This window comes from Pocillopora verrucosa, chromosome 6, assembly GCF_036669915.1.
Source record: "Pocillopora verrucosa isolate sample1 chromosome 6, ASM3666991v2, whole genome shotgun sequence".
Classification (NCBI taxonomy): domain Eukaryota; kingdom Metazoa; phylum Cnidaria; class Anthozoa; order Scleractinia; family Pocilloporidae; genus Pocillopora; species Pocillopora verrucosa.
In genome coordinates, this window is record NC_089317.1 from 21972698 (window position 1) to 21995168 (window position 22471).

The window sequence follows — 22471 nt, forward strand, 5'->3', positions numbered from 1 at the left end:
AGAATAGACGCATGGGTGACGTCGTCATCAACGTCAGAATGCCTTGAGTTTATTCTGCTATAAATAAAAGATGACGTCAAAACGTGGTACGAACGTCAGTGACGAACTCGACTGCGCCTTGTTGTTACCCCTTTTTGTTTCTACATACATTTTGACGTCATTTGCGAGTTCTTACGGAACAGACACGTGGGAACATTTATTTGTCAAGTAAACGGCAAGCAATCTATAGTCTGCTTAGCAAGCTCTCACTCTGGCATTTGAGGGAAGAAGGGAGGGGGATGGATAGATGGAAAAGGGCTTTTTTTCAGTTCCCCACCTCACCTCCCACATTCTTAGTGAGTTTTCTGAGGTCATACATGGATTGGAAGAGTTTACTGCACCAAAATATATCCCATAGCTTTGATGCATCGTCACCATTATCTGGGGAATGAGCTGCTGCGTTTCCACACGTAGTGGAGTTATCAGGATATCCTCCAGTACCAAACCCAATTCTGGAGTCACATGAGCCAAAATCGTTTTAGAATTATCACTCGCGGTACTCACAGCATTGAAGCCCTCCTTGCTACAGTTCAGTTGCAAAGAGTCCTCTGTGCCAATCAACTTATCCCAATCGTTACAACCCAGTGAAGTAGCGCGGTATGTCCCATAGAGAGTTGGCCTGCTTATTAATGCCTATTAACCTGAGCTGTCCACTTATCTTCATACCGAGACAGATCTTGGAGAAAAATGTGTTCCAATAGGTCGGTAGCTTGGTTTCTTGTGAGTCAAACCCAGTCCTCCCACCGGGAATGTTGTATTCGTTTTTTATCACTCCAGTAGTGTGAGTCATAGTCAAACGTTGCCTAAAATAGAATTAAGAGAATTTAATTTATCCTTAAACATAAATAACACGATACATCACTAAAGGCAGGACCATCATGAAATCAGTAATACAGTTAGCGTGCAAACCACTGATCAGCACCCTACTTGCAGGCGGGTTAATTAGCAATTCGTCGCGTTTTGAGGTAATAGGGTATTGTAGCACTTATGCCAGAGGAATTTTCGCAAGTAGGGACCGCGAGAACAATATGGGCGAGTTTCCAGATTCTATGGTAGTTTCGACGCTTCTGAAATGTCTTGCTCGCACTTCATTACCCGCAAGAAAACCCCGTCAAGAATATTCCGCCTTACCTGGCTGCCGTTAATCTTCATAACAGGCGTCTATCCTCCATCTCCACATCCAAAATCCCCCATCTGTCAGACAACTATGATTGGTTTAGAGTCAAGGCCTAATGTAACCAGTTGACTGGCGTTTGACCTGTTTGATACGAAAAGAAATCAATGCGTGATCATTTTAGTTTGCGGCGAAAAATGTTCTTTCGACATCGAAACTATTCGATAATTTTGTCTCTTTTTTATGCTCGAAAAGAGAATCGTTTGTTATCACTTACTTGAAAAGGTTGTAAGCTTCTTTGCAGAACCCAATACCTAAATGTAACGAAAAAAAAAAGTCGGGTGTTTAAGATATTAATTTAGGCTCTATCACAGTTCAGTAGGGGACACAAAACTAGAGTCGTTGTACATTCTTGTATCAAGCTATTAGCAAAATCTTTGGGCAATAAGAGATGATAAATATACTTTGATACCAGTTATAATTTACTTCCAAAAGGGGGGGGTTCAGAGGATTTTGGTTGTGTCACGATTTTGGTTGTTTCTACAGTCCCCCCCCCCCTTTAAACTCTGTCGGCGACGACTGATTCCTCCTCCTTTCCCCCTTTCTTCCACTGTTGTCGGCAAAACTTTGTTTGGTGCTCAACCCAGGAGGCCTCCGGTCCAGTTGGGTAAAATAAGGCCACATTTCGCGAGATAAAGAAGGATAACATGTGAACAATTCAGTTCGGTGAAAAAAGAAAATCGTTTCGTTGAACACTTAAAACGATCACATCGCAGATAGATTTTTCGGAGCCATTTCAACAAGCTATTTCGATTTTAAATTATTCGATAGTTGTTCAGGAACCTCTCAAACATAAATTTGTATTGTCTTACTTTCTCAGTTACCAACATCTGCCGTGTCATTTACCATAAATATACGCGCATTCTGAGTGACTTCACTGAGGTAACATTTCAAAATAAATTTTGCAAATAAAGTCACAAACCTTTAAATTGTAAACATTTCTAGCTCTTTGTTACTGTGATGTTATCACTCGTTTCTGTTCTTCAGGATTAATTACCTAACTATAACATAGTGCCTTCGTACTTTCCTTCGAAAAAGGAAGAACATCAGTCAATGATCTGATAGACATAGGATGCAAATGTTTCTGGGAACCCAATTTTAGAAGTCTTTCATAAACTATTTTGAGTAAAAGCTTGGCAAGGTCGAAAGCCTGTAGTTAACCTTCGCAATTTTATCCAGGTTTAAAGGAGTGTAGCTGTTTTTTGGCTACATTTAGAATTTAACCTGAAGTTGAATTGAGGCTTTTTCAATCAATGACCTAGCTTAGTCTTAAAAACATTTTTCAGTGTAGAGTGATGGAGTGCTATTTGCATTTAACCAAGTTGAAGTGCTAAATGGACATTAGAGGTAACCGGTCACCTTCAACTATGCAACTTTCAAGAATTAAATTTTACAATAGCAGACATATATGAAAGGAAGTCAATTAAACATTGAGATTGTGAAATTCAATAGCGTCCCAAGATATCAAGTATAAAGTAAATTGTCGAAACAAGTTTTTAAAGAGCATTCAACTCCCATCACCACTGATCAAGAGAAAATATAACAAAAACGCGAAGACAGATGGAAGTCAGGGAACATCGGACTTATTTTCAGTTTCTGAGTTGAATTAATATAAATAAATGAATATTACTAACATCGATTTTCTAACATTGAAAACGATAAGAGGTAAGATGCAAACACATCTAACTAACCTTTTGAAAAGGCAGGATCTGGAATTAGAGCAGAGACTTCAAATAGAAGGGGATAAAGAAGACCAAAAAACATGTTGAGAGAAGATCTCGTCGCTAATTCGGAGATATTTAGCCTTGCCTCTGATACGACTTGTAAGCAACTGAAATGTTGACTACAACCAATAGAATTTGAGCGATTCCAGCTGCTCCTAATTTGCTGATGTACAAATTAGCACTTTTCTTTGTTTGGTTGAGTTTTAAAAGGGCGGAGGAGGAAACGAGTCAAAAATGGGATTTGAACTAGTTTTAGTTGTAAAATGATCCCATGACCCAATTTCCGCTTTACTCTTCCCTTAAATCCAGAAAGGGAACATTTTCTAAATAGTCTGTGATGAACTGATTGCGCAATGAACATTTACTTATAAATGAGCATGCTAGTAACACCCAGTCGTTTGGGTTTGTTTCTAAGGGCAACCTGAATCGTTCAGATAAAATTCTCTGTTTTACAATTAGGATAAATTCACAATGTCCAGTTTGTAAAAGCAGGCCTCACATGTTCAACATTTACGCCAGGTCATTTTATTTTCTTCTCCTTTTCGTCAGGATTGAGTCTTTAGTGCTTTTTGAAACACTAAAGAATTAGAATTCCTTATTCTATCCTTGGTAAAAATTTTCCGGGAAGTTTCTGTTGCAACTGGTTCTAACGATAGCATTGCAAAATTGAAAGCCATCTTCAGGGCTAGTTGCTTCGGCAGGTGAGTTGTTACACACTCCTTAGCGGGTTCCGACTTCCATGGCCACCGTCCTGCTGTCTATAGTAACCAACACCTTTTGTGGGGTCTGAAAAAAAAAAAATCCTTATCATGCCAAACTTGCTCACCTTAGTCAGTTAGACATCTTGCATCGATTGGTGCCACTTTGTAGTGTCACTTGACCCCATACATGGAAACGAGGCTGGATATATCTGGTAGCATCGTGTAGGATGGCATTTGTCCTGCCAAATGTATTAACAACTACTAGGCAGATACATATCTGGTTATCCGATTTCAGATATAAAAACTTCAACTAATCATTGTCCTATGGCCCATAGCACAGGGACAAGACGGATAAAGCAAATACTGCGGAGGCTCCATTTGAGAATTTATCTTGTACACATAATCAATAATTTTGCCAACTTATGATACTGGTTCCATGTATTCATTTTCGCATGTATATTGGAACAAGGGTAGAAAATGAAAATAGCGACCACTGCTGTTTTATATATACAGTCATGAAAGTCTTACTAAATATCTATATACATTGTTCTGTTGTCCATTCCTATGGAATTTCCTGTTCGACTTCGTCTTCATCATACTCATCATCACTTTCAGCAAACTCGTTCTGGCAATCTTCAGAGCACAGACAGAGATCAGTACAGACAAGTCCGGCTTTTTGACACTGACAACGGTTGTTAGAGCAACGGGACTTGGCGCACTTGCATCGGACAAGCTGTATAATTGCCTCTGGAGCTGGTGGAAGATTTTTCATGACTGGTACCCACTTTCCATCTTCATCTTGCCATCCATAGCCTTCTGGTGAGGGCAACACCGGGTTTGCTACATGATCGTTGTTCCAAACAAGAAGCCGGTAATGCGCTCTCAGTATGGCTTGATGGAGAGCAGCTTGTGTGGGCGGCAACCTCTCAGACTCAGCTTGATTTTTCTTAAAGAGGGACCATCTGAGGGCTTTGACGGTTTTGATGTCTGTCTTTGGTTGGTACATCCGACAAATCAGTTGTTCCACTCCACTTCTTGTGCCGTCATCTGGCTGTTCCCCACAACCGAGGTTAGCAAGAGTTTGCAAGATAGGAGTGCTGGTGTTATCAAACTCATCCCAACAAATGGCTTTTCCCTTTCCAGAGAAACTCCCATCTGCTCCGGTCAATGCATGAAATGCTGGCAGCGCAGCCGTCTTAGTGGGCCCAAGGGCGTCTGCGATTGACTTCAAGTTGATAACTCTACGACTACTGCCGGTTCCAGTAACAAAGCAAGGGTTGGAGCACAAATCTGGATACCGTCGGAGAGCCAAAACAAGAACATCAGTGTCAGGAGAATATATAGATAGTTGGGTAGCACCTTGAGCAGAGGCATCCAGAGCATGTAAAATAATCTTCGTGTCGGCTTCTTCTTGTGTACTTCGTAAATACCTGACGTCTCTGTGCGTTGCCTCACATTCCATTCCCCATGCCACAACGACTTGTCTCCCATTGCGAAATAGGATTGTAGAAATCGCTCATAATAAAGTCATATAAGCCACACGAAATACATTATCATTGCAGCTTTTTAGCTTTTATTTTTTTCATTCAAATGCTTTACATACAGCATTAATATGAATTACAATGAGTCAACGTTATTGTCCTGGATGATGTGTTCACCTTTGCCGTGTTTTGCAATCCAGCCTCATTTCCATGTATGAGGTCACGTGACACTACAAAGTGGCACCAATCGATGCAAGATGTCTAACTGACTAAGGTGAGCAAGTTTGGCATGATAAGGATTTTTTTTGACAAATTTATAGTAAATTATGTGTTTCAGCCTCGCTTTCATGCGTAAGGTCACGTGACCTATGTAAATTAGCATAAACCAACAGGGAGGATCATGCCCAATCATGTGAGCAAGTCTGGTGTATTTTTGTCTGTTATTAACAAAGTTATGAGGAATTATGTGTTTTAGCCTCGTTTTCACGCTGGATTTCATGGGTCAGAATTTAACCCCCCCCCCTTAAAAGCCGTCTGAGCAAGTGGCAAAGCTGGCACCAAAACTTTTCATGTTTAGTAGGACCTAATGAACACTTTTACACTAGGTGCTTGCTTTCAGCACGAACTTCACACGGGGCCACATTTGCTCCCAGACTATTGGTGTTGTTAAATAAAGCTGGCCGCTATTTTGACTATATTTGACATTTATCGAGAACAAATAAAAGCTTGATTTCTGTCATGAATCTTTATGGCGACCGGCAATTGCTGGTAAATATATATTTTCAATTGATTAGGTGATGGTGTGGTATTTACTGAGAGAAGATTCTCGACCTCACTGGGACTTGTGTGGTATAGTTCAAGAATTGAATTTCCTTGCGAGAGGTTTATATACATCTAAAGTAGTTAAACATCGAGATGTTGCCATTTTAGAGTATTAACTACAAACCAAATCCTCAAAAAAGTTACATTTGAGCTACATTTAAAAGCACAAATTTCCTTGTAACGAGGAAATAAACGTTGATGGCATTGTTCATTGGACGTGCGTCCAGATAATTTTAAAATATATATATATATGTTACTCTTCCCAAGTACAAACGAATGATACCGGGGAAAAGCAATATTCAGATGCTAAACGGAATAGACAAAACAAAAAACATGTTTAAAGAAATTGAATCTTCTCGTCAGCAAAGGAAAGAATTGCAGCTTTATTTCAACTGCGATCAGTGACGAGCTGCAGTCAAAATTTAATTCTCCTGTGAACATTTCCAAGGCGTTGATTACAACCAACAGAATTTTAAAAATGATTGTAGCTGCTTCGAGCTTTCTGACGTGCAAACCAATGCGGTCATTGTTTACTTAAACTTGTCAATAGAAACAAGTTTTCCTTGTATTCCTACCACTGAGAAAGTGAGGGAAGAGTTGGGCGCTTATTCAAGGAGGGGGGGGGAGGCGCTTTTTTGACATTATGAAATAGGGGGTAGGCATTTATTCGGGGAAGGGCACTCATTAGAGCGTAGGCGCTTAGTCGAGGAAATACGGTATTCATTAATTGTACCTTTTTCCGAGCAGACATCATCTTATTTAAAGTATCTGATGAACTCTTGTATTTTGCACAGTGAACCTTCAATTCTAAGATTACTCCACTCTATTGTAACTCTTCTAATTCCACAAATTTTGCATAGTTATGAGTTTGAATTTGAAATCTTAATTCTAATTGTAGTGTCTTACTGTGGCGTTTCTAATGTGGTGTCTTGGCGCCCTCTTTTTATTAATACCTATTCAAATATTGTTTTGCCTATTATTTATTTGTTTTTCATTTATTTAATACCTATTGTTATCAAATCATCACATGCACTTTTTCTAGCTATTGTGTAGAAATTGCATTACAATAGAGTTCTTGTGTCGGACGTTTTTTTTCGTGCAAACCTAGTGTTAGGTATACTAAAAGTCCATACAACTGATTTTAAACTTGGATTAAGGGTTAGTTCGGAAATCTTTATAACTAAAAATGATTAATAATAATTATTAGTGGTAATAACGATTAGTGATAATTAAGCAATAGAGCACACTTTCTATCAGTTTACCGGCTTAACATGGGATGTTGGAGGAAGAAGAGAAGTTTGTAAATCACTAGCCGAAGGTGGCAATCTATAGTCTGCTTAGCAAGTTCTCACTCTGGCGTTTGAGGGTAGAAGGGGGAAGGGATGGATAAATGGAAAAGGGCTTTTTTCAGTAACCCACCTCTCCTCCCCCATTCTCCGTGAGTTTGCTAAGGTCATACATGGATTGAAAGGGTTTACTGCACCAAAATATATCCCATAGCTTTGATATTTCTGTCACCATTATCTGGGAAATGAAATGCTACGTTTCCACACGTAGTGGAGTTATCAGGATATCCTCCAGTACCAAACCCAATTCTGGAGTCACAAGAGTCACAATCGTTTTCATAGTTTGCTATATAACCAACTCTTGCTTTAGAATAATAACTTGAAGTACCTACAACATTGAAACCCTCCCTGTTACAGTTCTGTTGTAGAGAGCCCTCCGCACCAATCAACTTCTTCCACTCGTCACGACCCAGTGAAGTAGCGCGGTATGTCCCATCAGCAATCAAAGAGTACAGAGAGTTGGCCTGCTTGTTAATGACAATAAACCTGAGCTGTCCACTTATCTTCATACCGAGGCAGATCTTGAAGAAAGGTGTGTTCCAATAGGTCGGTAACTTGGTCTCTTGTGAGTCAAACCCAGTCCTCCCGCTGAGGATGTTGTATTGGTTTTCATCACTCCAGTAGCGAGAGTCATAGTCAAACGTTGCCTGAAAAGAATTAAGAAGATTTAATTTATCCTTAAACATAAATAACACGATGCATCACCGAGGCAGGACCCTCATGAAATCAGTAACACAGTTCGCGTACAAGCCATCAACCTATACCCTATTTGCAGGTCCTTGCAGGCGTTTTAGATATTAGGGTATTGTAGCACTCATGCCAGAGGAATTTCCGCAAGCAGGGACCGCGATAAGAATATGGATGAGTTGCTAAGAGATTCTATCGTAGTTTCGACGCTTCTGAAAATTTCTTGCTCGCGCTTCATCACCCGCAAGAAAACCCTGCCAAGAATATTCCGCCAAATAATGCTTACCTTGCTGCCGTCAATCTTCATTAGAGGCGTCCATCCTCCATCTCCGCATCCAAAATCCCCCATCTGACAAAGGACTGTGATTGGTTTAGAGTCAAGGTCTAATGTAACCAGTTGACTGGCGTTTGACCTGTTTGATACGAAAAGAAATCCATTCATGATCATATTTTTTTGCGGCAAAAAATCTTCTCTCGATGCTGAAACTATTCGATAATTTTTTCTTTTTTTTATGCTCGAAAAGATAATCATTTGGTATCACTTACTTGAAAATGTTGTAAGCTTCTTTGCAGGACTCAATGCCTGAATGTAAAGAAAAAAGAAAAGTCGGGTGTTTAAGATATTTAGGCTCTATCACAGTCCAGTAGGGGACACAAAAGTAGAGTCGTTGTGCATTCTTGTATCAATCTATTAGCAAAATCTTTAAGCAATAAGAGATGATAAACATTACTTAGGGACCAGTTATAATTTACTGCCGAGGGAGGGGGGATCAGAGGATTTTGGTTGTGTCACGATAAAATTAACCAGATCGCCCCACCCCCCTCCCTCTCTGTTAAGGCTCTGTAATATTCTTACGATCCCCTTTCACTGGCAGTTTTAAAATTGACAGTCAATTTCTACAGTCCCCCCCCCCCCCTTTAAACTCTGTCGGCGACGGCTGATTCCTACGGTGGCCCACAACTGTCACGGCAAAACAAAAAGTCACGGCACTACAAACTTTACTCACGGAAAAACAAAATTAACTCACGGTTCGGTAGTAGATGAAGATGCAAACTTCTGTAAAAGCTGTGGTAGGGGTACGTTTCTTGATTTGAAGTGTTCGTATTTGCATTAATTTTAGTGCCAAATAACGATAGGCGTAAGAAGACACTGCTACAAATTAGCTGATTAGCACGTGTCTGGAATAAGATTGAGCATGTAGCCTGTGTGTAAAAAGAAAACATTCATAATGTATGTACCTTGATAAATTAAGGATTTTTCAACAGGTGGAATAAAAAACAATGAAGCAAAATTATGTAGCTTACACCTCTAATATTCAGAGGAAACTTTACTTTAAACAGTGTTATTTCCTTAATTCTTTTTAACATCAATAAAACTCAAGATGAATGATTTTGGAAATAATCAGGAATGTTTTGGCCTTTAACCTCGTGCCCTCTGACTGTTTGCAGGCGCACAGTATTTTCCACCTGTTGAAAACTCCTTATTTCATCAACGCCTATACACTATGAATATTTTCTTTGTACACACAGGCTACATGCACAATCTTATTCCAGACACGTGTTAATCAGCTCATTTGTAGCAGTGTCTTCTCACGCCTATCGTTATATGGAACTAAAAGAAATGCAGATACGAACACTTTAAATTGAGAAACGTACCTCTACCACAGCTTGCATCTTCATCTACTACCGATCCACACGCGCAGCAAAACATCGCGAGCTCGAAAAATGGCGGTTTTTCGAGCGAGCAGTGTGTTACTATTACACGACATACCATTTCAGATGGAAATAACAACCGCTGACCAACTCGTTTTCTTTGTTTTGCCGTGAATAAATTTTGTTTCGCCGTGAGTAAAGATTGTAGTGCCGTGATTTTTTGTTTTGCCGTGACAGTTGTGGACCACCGTAGATTCCCCCCCTTTCCCCCTGAAAGTCATGTGATCCTCTAAAGTCCTCCACCTCCCCTCCCCCGGGGTAAATGATAATTGGTCCTAAAGGAGAAGTAAAAATAACAAGTAAATATCCAGTTCCCCACCTCAGACCTTTTGATTTCGCAGTCAGATGCTCAATCAACTTGAGCATCGAGAGATTCACCATCTTTATGTATTGTATTAAATGTTTTTTAGTTCTATAATTTCGCGAACTATTTCAGAAAATTTTCGTGCTGCAAGGTTAAGTAGAAAAATTTATCGCAGTCACTTGAGAATTGTAGTATTAAATGCTGTTGGATGTATATCAGTCACAAACCATGCCAAACTATTCACCTTTTTCACAATATTCTCCTTTGAAGCCTTTTGTACAGTGGCAACCGAACGAGCCATCTCTATAATTTGTGACACAGGTAGCCTCGTGTTGACAAGGTGACGACGAGCAAGGTGACTGTAGAGAAACAAAGTAGGAAAATGGTTCATGTATTTTGAAAGGCAGCTGTAAGTCTGTAAATATGTGGTGAATAGGGATACATGAATCCGCTAATCTGCGCTATTCCGTCAATCCGGTCTGGATTCATTTGAGCACGAGAAACTGCTTTCATGCTTTACAACATGCCATAGAAATACGATTGTCACCACAAGACGGACACCATTTGCGGTGGCTTTAACCTGACTGCCTTCTCTCTACGATCTTGACAAAGCTGTCAATCTTTTAACACGTTTATTTGTCAAAATTAAGAGTGTTCCCTACCTCAATGGCAAAATGATGCGAACTTTTATTCCCTATATACTCTGTGGAGTTTCTGAACTTATCAGATGACAACAATTCACACCAAAGTTTTCCATGGGCTCCTTTGAAGGCGGCCATATTTACAGAAAAACAGAACGGATTGCTGAGACATTCTGACGCGCAGTCAACAACATCAGACACTGCCACTGTTCCAACAAGCGGCACATTCAAGTGATGAAACTCGTGTTTAATGAATGTACGTCCCAGAAATGTTCTTTTGGCGGAGGGGCGGTTGCCCTCGCGATACACGGGATTTGATTCTGTAACAGGAAAGAAGGACAGTTCAGTAATAAAAGGACATGGACATGATGGCACCACTCACAGGAGGGAGTGGCGAGGAAGGGACTGGCTAGTTAGAAGAGAGGATGAAGTGGCCTATAGAACAGTACTCCCCCCCCCCCCCCCGCCATACCATTCAAAGTGATTGATGTTTATTATATCTCCGTTACTCCTTTACTTCAATTAAGTGGTCACCCCTATTAAGCGGTCGCAATTACCTTTGAGTGAGTGTAAATGACTTTGTATTATCTTCCACCTGTATTGAGCGGTCACTTAAAGTGGAATTGCTCGAATAAAACGAAGAATTATCTTTCAAGTAAAAATTGATCCATATTTTCCTTTCGAAATCAACGTTAGTAGTATTTCTGAGAGAGGTTTTATTCAATAAGCAGTCAATTATGGCATAAAATGGCGCTTTTTCATCGTTTTTTATGATACCCCTATTCTTCGGAACTTGTTTTGAGCAGTCACCCTTGCATTCCCCGTGGGTGACCGCTTAACACAGGTTTGACTGTGGTTCGTTATGAAAACAAACATGCGAGATATTTTGAGTGTTTTACACGATACTTTGCACCCTATTAAAATATGAGATATTTTAAAAGATTTTGAGAATTTACGGAAAGATATGTGACGTTTGATTAGAGGCCTAAAGGTACTTTTAGATCATACGAAACCAAGTAAACAGTCGTTAATAAAGAGTTACGGTATAATCCAACCGACAGAAAACATTGCAGTCCTACAAAGTCAACTGCTTCATTAAACAACGAGTGATATTCTTAATGAGGAGCGACTCCTAAATTTGTTAATTGGAAGCAAAACAGATATTATTTTGTCAATAACTTGTAGCTGTCTTAACATCTTGGGCCCCTTGACTTCCGCCAAATTTGATTGACAACTTTTCTCCACCGTTGTCGTTAAACTCTGTTTGGTGCCCAGCCCAGGAGGCCCTCGGTCAACCTTCGGATAAAATCATGCGACCTTTCGCAAGTCATAAACCTTTAGATTTTAAACATTTCTTGCTCTTCGGTGCTGTAATGTTATCATTCGTTTCTGCTTCTCTTGATTAATTATCTAAATATAACATATAACTTTCAAACTTTCCTTTGAAAAAATGAATAACATCAATCGATGATCTGATAGGCATAGGATGCGAATGTTTCTGCGAACCCAATTTTGGAAGTCTTTGTTAAATTATTTTGAACAAAAGCATGGCAAGGTCGAAAGCCTGAAGATAACTTCCGCAATTTTATCCAAGTTAAAAGGAGTGTACCTGTTTTTTTGGCTACAATTAAATTGAAGTTGAATAAAGGCTTTTTCAATCAACGACTTATCTTAGTCTTGAAAAACATTTTTTCAATGTGAAGTGATGGAGTGTTATTTGCATTTAACCAAGCTGAAGTGCCGAACGTTAGAGGGAAACAGATCGACTTTAACTATGCAACTTCACAACAGCAGATATATATGAAAGGAAGTTAACTAAACGTTGAGATTGTGCCATTCAACAGCGTCCCAAGTTATTAATGTAAAGCAAATAGTCGAAACAAGTTTCTAAAGAGTATTCAACGCCCATCACTAGCCAAGTGAAAATATAACAAAAAATAAAGATTGACAGAATTCAGGGCACATCGAACTTGTATCCAGATTCTGAGTTGAAATACTATGAATAAGTGAATTACACCAACATCAATGTTCTAACACCGAAAACAATAAGAGATACGCATTAATAAATGCGTCTTACAAACCTTGTGAAAAGGCTGGATCTGGAATTAGAGCAGAGAGCTCAAATAGAAGGGGATAAAGAAGACCAAAAAACATGTTGAGAGGAGGTCTCGTCGCTGATGTGAGAAATTTAGCCTGGCCTCTGATGCAACTCACTTATCAGCAACTGGAATGTTGACTACAACCAATAGAATTTGAGTGATTCCAGCTGCTCCCCATTTTCTGACGTACAAACTAACAAATTCCTTTGTTTTTACAACAATGGGTGTCTCAGTGCCATGTTTGTCGGTCAAACAAAATAAAATTGCGAAATAAAAGTCATGGCGAAATTATATTTACGACCGCTCTTGGGAATAAAAAAATACAGTCAAATTCTCAATAAAAGTATCTCACCTTACTTCCACAGTGCATCGCTTGTTATCTGACCGCTTGCTATGTTGAAAGAACCCATTTTAGCGAGTTATCCATCTCTAAGTTATCACGTACATAAGAGAAGCCCTGTGGACCTCTCTTATGTAAGGTGAGGTATTTTCATTGAGAATTTGACTGTAATTTTTTTATTCCTAAGAGCGGTCATAAATATTCCTTTAAAAACTCTTATAATTTCGCCATGACTCAGTATTTCGCATGATGATTATCTCACAGCTGGAGCTTGGGCCGCCTGTGTTCTGCTTTGACATTTTAGCGTTAAAACAAACAAAATCGTTAACTTCCTGTCTTCCTTTCTCTTTGTCGCTTATTTTCGTGGAAAAATGATGATATTGCGAGTTGGATCTTTTTAGTGGCCATTAGGAGTACGAGGAAAGAGTTACTAATAATAAAGGAAGTGTAACTTGAGAAGTTTTGTGTGATAAAATATGTGTTTATAAGTTTTCCCGTTGACAAGTTTGCGACTACAGTGTCAATGGAAAAAAAATTCGAGTGTATCAATTCCAGTTTTGGAAGAAGGGAAGTTGCTATTTAAGGAAAAACTTGCCAACGAAATATCAATTGACAATACAGATGACTTGGCAAGAAGGAAAATCAGAAGGTTTTCGTGAAATTCTGCGCTATGACAAAAGAAACAGAGATGCCATATGTGGATTATGCAGAAGTACTAGGTGTTGAAAACCTATACATATCATTAAAAATTTACAACAAAAATTCCTTTCAAAGACCTTTTTTTTAATTATAAATTTTTGATACGTTGTGAAAATGGGTTCCTGTGTACGTGCTAACTCAATAATTTACAAAGAGAATTTCGAAATAAACGCACCATGTCCGTGATCATTCGATGTGGTTACTGTTGAATGCCTAAATGTAATAACTGTCCTAAATGTATTTAAGTCCTAAATGTAATAACATTTGGTCCTAAATTTAATGAAGTCCTAAGTGTATTAACATTTGGTCCTAAATGCAATAAGCCTCCAATGCGATTGTTTAACTTCGCTAGTGCATTGTTGTTAGAGTGGACATCCATATTGAGATGTTAAAGTAAAAGCTGTTGCACCGAAGATTCCTCTGACCAATATTCAAGACATATTGCGGGCTCGCTGATATTAATCAGCGTCTTTTTATCTGCTTAAGACATAGGTTGAGAAGCATTGGTTAAAAACCCTTATACTGATGTGCTTTTGGCATCAAATTGACAGACGAAAAACAATGAGAACGCTGACCAATAGCTCTCATTATATCATTGTCTCAGACTCTTTAGTGCAGCAGATTTTGACGATGTACTTGTGTCATCAGTGCTGAAGTTAACACTTCATGAACCGAATATTAAGAAAAGGAAGTCCACTGACCAAATTCCGGGCTCGGAAGAGCATTTTTTGTACTGTCTTCCCTTGCCAGATTTGTAGGGGTCTGAATAAAATACATTCATATGCGCTATTGATCAAGCGTGAGGTCAAAATGGCTGGATTGAATTGGCCAAGTTCTTTTTCTTTTTTGCGTTCTTATGGATTGAGACGAAGTCCCGGTCCATAAAAACGTAAGAAAAGAACGAGGCTAATATTCAGCCATCTTGACCGAACAAACTTGGTCAGGAGAGTTTATATTCTCTTGGCTTAATCGATACAGGATACTTTGTATAGCAAAAGATTTTGCTTCAATAAGAATCAAGAATGACTGGTTTATTTCGAGAGCCGAGAGTGAAAGCCAACCGTGTTTGCAGAACAATAAACTCAAGAGGGTCGTTTAATTTTTTCTATGTATATGTCGACATTGTCCAAAAGTTACGAATTTTGTAAGTTTTCTTGCGCGGGATCAATGCAGGCAATCCCGAGCGGGCAATATGGGCCCATCTTGCCCGCTTATGTAACCAACCAGAACACAGGATTCGTTTCATCTTGCCCGGGCGCGTTGCTAGCTATATAATTAAGTGACTTATAGAGCAAGATATCTACCGACCGATCATATATTATCCCATTTCACGATCACAGGTCTCGGCATGTTGCTTTTTTCCACGTAAGAGTCAAATTGAATCATTGAGCTACAACATTCAACACATGATGGTCAGTTGATGGTCTAATGAAGTAATCATTTTTTTTTAAGCCCGTTAAAACGGGTTCATCAGTTCCCAAACCGAAATATTGGGAAAACATATATTCCACAGTAGATATCAAGTTTTTATTTCATTTTTTGTCTTCATCTCTTCTCCTCACCGTGGGGGGAGAAAATGAATAGATAAATAAATAAATGAAAAAGAAAGCTCATCAGTTTCCACTTATAGTCATATGGTACATGAACTTATTACCGAGGTGGAGTGAAGCCACAGAGGGCTAGAAATGCAATATTCCAGGTTCAAATTGAATAAATCAAGATAGTCATTCTTAAAAATGAATTCAAATGCTTCGTTAAAACCAACTGACACTGAATAACATTAATCTGCAAAATTTCAGAAACACTACCGATTATAATACCGTTTTCTTTGGGATTAACTAGTGACAGCGAAATCACTCAAACTATTCTAAAATGGTGCATCACTACTTACGACTTTGACACGAACGATAACATCAACAATAGCATGTTAGTTTATCATCAATTGTAGTCAATTTTTTTACCAAAAAATTCCTAATGATTGCGTACCAATCGAGTCCATCCACTTGAACTTCCAGCCAAGCATTAGCCCACTTTGGAGTGGAGAAGATTTCCCTCAACTCGATAAATAAACCGCATAAAGGGCCACACTTTTTTAAAAGACTTCGAGGGCTGATTAAAAAAGACCTCAATAAACCAGAAATATGAAGCCTTTGCAGAAATCCTTTTAGACGTTGCACCAGCACCCTGAATCGCGTATTAACTTTACGTAATGTTTGGTATGTGTGGCATACATTACCAGTAAAGAGGAAGGCCGATGACGCTAACACTATTTCTGGGATTTCTTGGATTTTTTCTAGAACTTCATAGGGAAGATTTCTAATGACATTCGTCATCCCCTCTCGTCGCAAATAAGTCGATTTCTACATCTGAAACAAACTGAACTTCCATCAGCTTATTACCTGACCATCATTGGCTATGCCATTGTCGACTTCATTTCGCAATTCAGACTCCGTCTCGTTTGTTCGGCTACCATGAGTAAGTTCCTCAGCTATATCTACAGCAATGTCCGTGTCGTCACCATTTCCGACGATACTGTCAGGCCCACTTTTTGCGTCAGTGTCACCCATTAGTCTACAAAAAAGAAGAAACTTCTTCAGTGAATTACCCCTTAAGAATCTTTGTCAGAAAAGTACTCCTTAGCCTCTCAAGCAATTTAGCCAACAGTAATGCCTTAAGTGTAAATAAGAACTAAAAAAGGTAGCAAAGTAAAGTCAAAGTATGTGCATGGATGGCTATCATTATAGAAAATTCAAACTTATTGAATTAGGGTACATATGAAAAATTCCGGCCTTGTCTGTTTGTTTCAGTGCTTCCCAACCATTCAATAAAAGGCTTCTCTTCCTCTGATAATAGATCTTGAAATTCAGCGCCAGGCTATCCACGGAAGCGATAAAATTTACCGAATTGAAACACCCTCATCCGTTCGGCTACAATTATAGGAGTACTTTTCGATTGAGTATCGTGAAACAAAGAAACAGAGAAATTGCCACAGCCGATCTGAACTGGTCGGTGTCAACATCACCAAGCAGCCAACTAGGACTCCAATAACATTTGTGGAAACGACCACGGAATTGGCTGAGAGGATAACACGAGTTTCCTGAACAAATTATAGAGCTTACTAGAAAAAACCTTTTGCAATCTCGGAATTATACTATCAACATTCAAATGAAAGCTGCACACAGAAAATTTTGGCTTTCTTTTCTTCACCTTTTTTCCCAATATTTCATTCTCCTGATCGAAGGCCCTCTTCACCGTGCTACAAAAAGCATTTTAATCTAATATATTGATGCAACCAACTACTCTCTCCAAATAAAACTTACCCTTATTACCAAAGTCAAACGTGACGTCATCTCCAATCAGCATGAATGGAGCCCACTCACGGACTTTGGTGTAGCCGTTGTTTCTCATCCACTTCATGGCCTGGTGAAGAGATTCACTGGCGCTTTCTCCACCAACGAGATGTTCGTAGAATCGTTGCATGAGCTGTTCTGTTGCTGTGTCTGATATGGCCCATAATGCAACCAACACCGACCGAGCACCGGATCCTAAGAACGCTCGAGCGATTCCAATCACTCCTTCAGCTTTGATCTGTCCACTTCCACTGTGACAACAGCTGAGAACAACCAGTTTAGCTCTTACTTTAACTTGTGATATCTCAGCCATCGTCAAAAGATAATCTTGTTCTTGTGGGGTGATATCAGGGCTGTCGGGAGTACGGATAGGGGAAAGGGCGATTTCTCCTCTTTCTGCCTCACCATGTGCAGCAAAGTGTATCAGGCTCACTGATGTTATCTTCTCAAGAACTGCCCGCTTGGTCGCTTGCTCTCCTAACAAAGGCTTTACGCCCACCAGTCGTCCAACCATCTTTGCTTCCTTTCTTGCACAAGGTAATGAGGCGATGTGCTGAAAATATCCCTTGAACATGACCCAGTCAACTTTGGGATCACCCACGATCAGTGCATCAGTCCGACTGTGATAATTCACTGGACTATCTTGAATGAGCTTGAGCGTCATCAATGAGGGAACTACACGGATGCGACGGGTCTCCGATAAGAATTGCCCCTCCTTTTCACGCAGGGCAGCAAATGGAACTTTATATAAGCTGCTATGAGGTACAATGATGACTTCGGGTTCCACAAGGAAATCTGCAACGTGGAAGATGAAGAGTTTGGAACTCATAGAAAGACTTGATTGGAAATCTGAAACAACTTCTTCATCATCTTCTTCGAGAAGTCTCAGATCTGTGAGGCTTCCCAGCTCATCTGAACTGTGTTGTGGCTCGATGACAAGAGGCAAAGATCGATCCTCACATTCCCATTTGGATTGCATGCCAAGGCACCGGAAACTTTTGGCAAAAAAATCACTCAAATTACTCTCTAATCGAGTGCCAAGAATTTCCTCACCCACTGTCGTTCTTTTGAAATGAATTTCTCCACTTGTTTTAAGGATCCATATGAAAAGGTCATCATCAGCAAATGAAATGTATAAAAATACACAGTCAGTTTCTTTTCTAACAATATTTTCAATCCCAATCCATGATTTCGGATTGGCTGAAATGTTTGTTTGAACAGAATATCTATCAGCCTGCAGGTCTGTCAGGCCTCTCGCCCGTCCCAGCTCTTCAACATAAAGAGCCTCTCGGGGATTGTTGTTCTCACAAAGAAGAGCACTACAGAACGTGTATGTATTAAAGCCCTGAACCTCTAAGAAAGATGTTTTTAAATGATCTTCATTTCTAAGAGAAAGTCTTAGGTTTTCGTATGTTTCAAAACGTTGATAAAGATAACGTAGCGCTTCTATTTTGTTTCCCTGCCGCAAAATGGATATAGCGAGGCCATCTAAGCTATCTAACTCAATTTCACGGACCCCAATGTCTTTAGCGATTACCAGTGCCATCTCATAATGTTTTTCAGCGGCGGCATATTCTTCCAGACGTAGACACAGAAATCCAAGGCGGTTATACTCTCTTGCTTCTCCTTCTCTGTCGCCTAAATTAATTCTGATCGCAAGTGCTTTCTCACGATACTCTCTAGCCTTCACATATTCTCCGAGTGTGTAAAACAAATCCCCATGATCTCCGTAGGCTTTTGCTTCTCCTTTTCTGTTTCCAATTTCAGTGTTAATTGCGAGTGATTTTGCCAAATATTCCTTAAAGTCCTTAAGTTCAAAAGACACAACCGCTAGGTTTTCATACTGATCTGCAGCTCCATGTCTACAGCCAGTTTCAGTTCTTATTGCAAGTGACTTCTCAATATGTTCCTTAGCCCTGATATATTCTCCCAAAGATTGAAACAAATTTCCTAAGTTTCCGTGATCTGCAGCTGCTCCTTCTCTGTCGCCAATTTCAACTCTAATCGCGAGTCCTTTTTCGTAACATTCTTTAGCGTTGGCGTATTCTCCAAGGGACTGAAATACGGCTCCAAGATTTCCGTAATTTGCAGCCTCTCCTCTTCTATCACCAATTTCTCTTCTGATCGCTAGTGCTCTCTCGAGATATTCTTTAGTCTTTGTAAATTCGCTAAGCAACTGAAACACTTTCCCTAAGGCTTCGCAGTCTTCTTCTTCTCCTCTCCTGTCGCCCATTACATTTCTAATCGCCAATGCTTTCTCGTAATATTCTTTCACCTTGTTACCTTCTCCAAGGTTGAAAAACATATTTCCTAAGCATCTGTAAAGACATACTTCTTTATCGCTGTCGCAGATGTTTATTGCAATCGCAAGAGCTTTCTCATAGTATTCTCTAGCTCTGGTAACATCACCAAGCGAGTGAAACACATTTCCTAAGTTTGTGTAATCCGCTACTTCTCCACTCCTATCACCAATCTCAGTTCTGATCACAAGTGCTTTCTCGATGTATTCTTTAGCCTTGGCGTATTCGCCAAGATAGTAAAACATGACTCCTAAGTTTCCATAAGCCTTGGCCTCTCCGTCTTTGTCGCCAATTTCCTTTCTGATCGTAAGTGCTCTCTCGATGTAACTTTTAGCCTTTTTATATTCACTGAGCTCTAAAAGCAGTTTTCCAAATTCTCCACAGGTATCTGCTTCTTCTTTGCAGTCACCAGTTTGAACTGTCAAGTTTATTGCTTTGTCATAATATACTTTCGCATCGACAAAGTTATTTAGTCTAGATGACATTCTTGCAATGACCAAGGTAAATTCCACTGTTTCGTACGGGTCAGCGGAACCGCGTCTTATGAGGAAAATCTTTCTCGCATATATTGACGCATTTTGGGAATCAGAAATAAAGTAGTATGCTTTGAACATCATAATATAGATATGTTTGTAAATTTTCCTTGCAATTTCACCTTCTTTTCCTTGCAAGCTGGCATTTAATAGCTTCAAAAATTCGTTGCCGAGCTCGATGGCTTTGTGAACTCGACCAGTGTTCATAAGAAAATAGGCAACTTGTACACCTATGAGGTTCGTCCATATCCCGGTTAGAAGATCCATTACGGAGTCACTTGTAACTGTAAACAACTGAAAGAACACAGGAGAACTATGAGTTTTCATATCAAGACAAGCACAATATTTTAAAACATGGGGCTGAAGGCCAAAGGAAAGGAGAAGATTGAGTTAGCCAAAACAAGGAGGAGAATAGTTCAGAGCGAAAGGCAAGCAGCCGGCTAAAGATGATTGTCAAACCAAATATCAAAGCGGATGGAGGTAGAATGCCAAAGCTTCATGTGCCTCACAGCATGCCGTAACTGTGGGATAAGATACGATATCAGAAACGGGGACATATTCTCTTGATGAAAAGCACGGTCTTTACAGCGCTTCGCGTCACAGTTTCCTCGAATTAAAACGTGAAAACCTAGGAATTTCCATGGTTTCATTCAGGCAACCTGTGGTCAGTTGTTTTTAGGCATTGTACTCCCACTTAGTCTGAAAACCGGAAGCATTTCTATACTGTTGATTTTACCCCGTTCAGTTTCGACGACATTTGCGGCTACTTGCATTGCATTCAGCCAAGAGATTGTAATGTCTTGATTCAGCATGCATCATTCGTAGCGAGGATAATTTTGGAACTGATGTTTAATTACCGTTCCTTGCGCATAAAAGAGACAACCGAACGATCTCTTCAAGGATAAAAGCCTAAGTGATGTGACTAATGAAAGCTTCCGAAGGGAAATTTTAAAATTTTCATGCGCGAGGGGAGTTAAATTTTATATTAATACAGGTCTGTAGGAAAAATTTTTAACTGAGGGGATATCATAAACCTCTTCCCCCCTCAGCCCCCCCCCCCCTCCCTATTCCTACGGCCCTGTAATACGTGCCTTATTTACTGGCTGAGCTGGCTGTCTTTTAGGCCAGTGTGGGTGGGGTCTTTGAAGAGAGAAGTGGGATACCAATAGACCTTAAACTTGTCCATAAATGTATTGACAAATGCCTAAAATTGCAGTATATAATAAATGGAAACCAACTACTAGAAATTATTGTACGCGAGATCTCTTGCATCAGTTTTGAGATGAGAAAACATCCGGCATGGGTACCCGAATGCCATGATACCTTGGCCGAGCCTGTACTTTGGCATTGCGTTACGATTGTCTTCCTATCTCACTGCTTCGACACTCGAGCTGCAGAGTGAGTGTGGACCCTGCTGTAGCGTGACTTCTTTTCTTTTTGCGTGACTTTCTCAGCAGAAAGAGAACATACATTTATGCAAATTAAGGACACGGAAATGATGCGACTTCAGATCGATCGTTTGATCGGTTCGGTTTTCCTTGACTTTTACGCAATAAGTTTTATTTTGTTTCTTTTATCGATCTTTTTGGAGTTGGGATTAAAAAAAACATTTATATTCAACCAAAGCCTCTTGTGAGATTGAAGGTGAACCTCCTCGTACGATTTTCGAACTTTTGAGAATAGAACCAAACATAAGTAGAAACATGCGCACATTTATCCTCCTTGAAAGTTATTTCATCGTTATCACAGTAGTCCACCTTCAGTCGCTTTTGATGTCTTTTGATTACGTCCTTTATCGCTATTTTTCAAGCATGATCATTTAATATCATTATTCCGATAAATTCGTTTTCTACTCACGGTCAGGCGAGTCCTGATCAAAGAACCTAGAAATCCACGCATCAGGCGCTAAGGAGATAAAATACGCCTTTCACAGACATAATTATTTGCATGATTTATCGTTTTGCGAGATTCGATGACTAATTAAGATCTCAATTGATCAAACAATCGGTATCTTTCCGATCGGAAGAATCCTTTTGGCGCTAAGAGTTAATTAGGCTCAATTTACTTCAGTTAGACCAATTATTTGCCGGCGGTCGGCGACCACAGTCATCATACATGCAACCCGAGCTGAACGAGAAACAGAACGCTGCAGAAAATGCTCAGTAGTGACCTAATAAATACGACTTACCAAGTGGTCCGAGTCTAACCTCCGAAGAATAAATTTTGTTAAACGGGCAATGTCTGTAATGTCATGTTGAATCTCATTACCAGGTCCTTTTTAACTCAGACTCGACGAGGGAGGACTACGTAAAAGACTAGATTTCTTGATTACGATGATCCCTTGGGGTGGAGAAGACTGTATGAGGGTCTATGTACCGGCCAATCAGAGGAGGCTCTTCTCAACAAAGCCTTGAAGGTCCAGCGTTTATTTTTGGGGCGGTGTTTAGCTGAGAAAATAGGGCAGGTGCCATAGTTTTTCAAACTAAAGGTTGTTATGAAAACGAGTGCGCTGTGACGC

The 22471-nt window shown here is 39.7% G+C and overlaps 2 protein-coding genes across 2 annotated transcripts; both read right to left on the minus strand.

Moving 5' to 3' along the window:
* Nucleotides 1–4200: 4200 nt before the first annotated feature.
* On the minus strand, nt 4201–5100 carry LOC136281948 (uncharacterized). The gene has a single exon (XM_066168991.1). The coding sequence runs from the start codon at nt 5098–5100 to the stop codon at nt 4201–4203; it is 900 nt and encodes a 299-aa protein (XP_066025088.1).
* Nucleotides 5101–10840: 5740 nt separating this feature from the next.
* On the minus strand, nt 10841–22179 carry LOC131783546 (tetratricopeptide repeat protein 28-like). Its single transcript, XM_059100303.2, has 4 exons — nt 22142–22179; nt 17091–20247; nt 16170–16341; nt 10841–10952 (listed from the first exon to the last, which is right to left on the minus strand). Exons 2-3 carry the CDS (start codon nt 20218–20220, stop codon nt 16337–16339), a joined length of 3135 nt encoding a protein of 1044 aa, XP_058956286.2. The 5' UTR covers nt 20221–20247; nt 22142–22179; the 3' UTR covers nt 10841–10952; nt 16170–16336.
* Between the last annotated feature and the right edge of the window lie 292 nt (nt 22180–22471).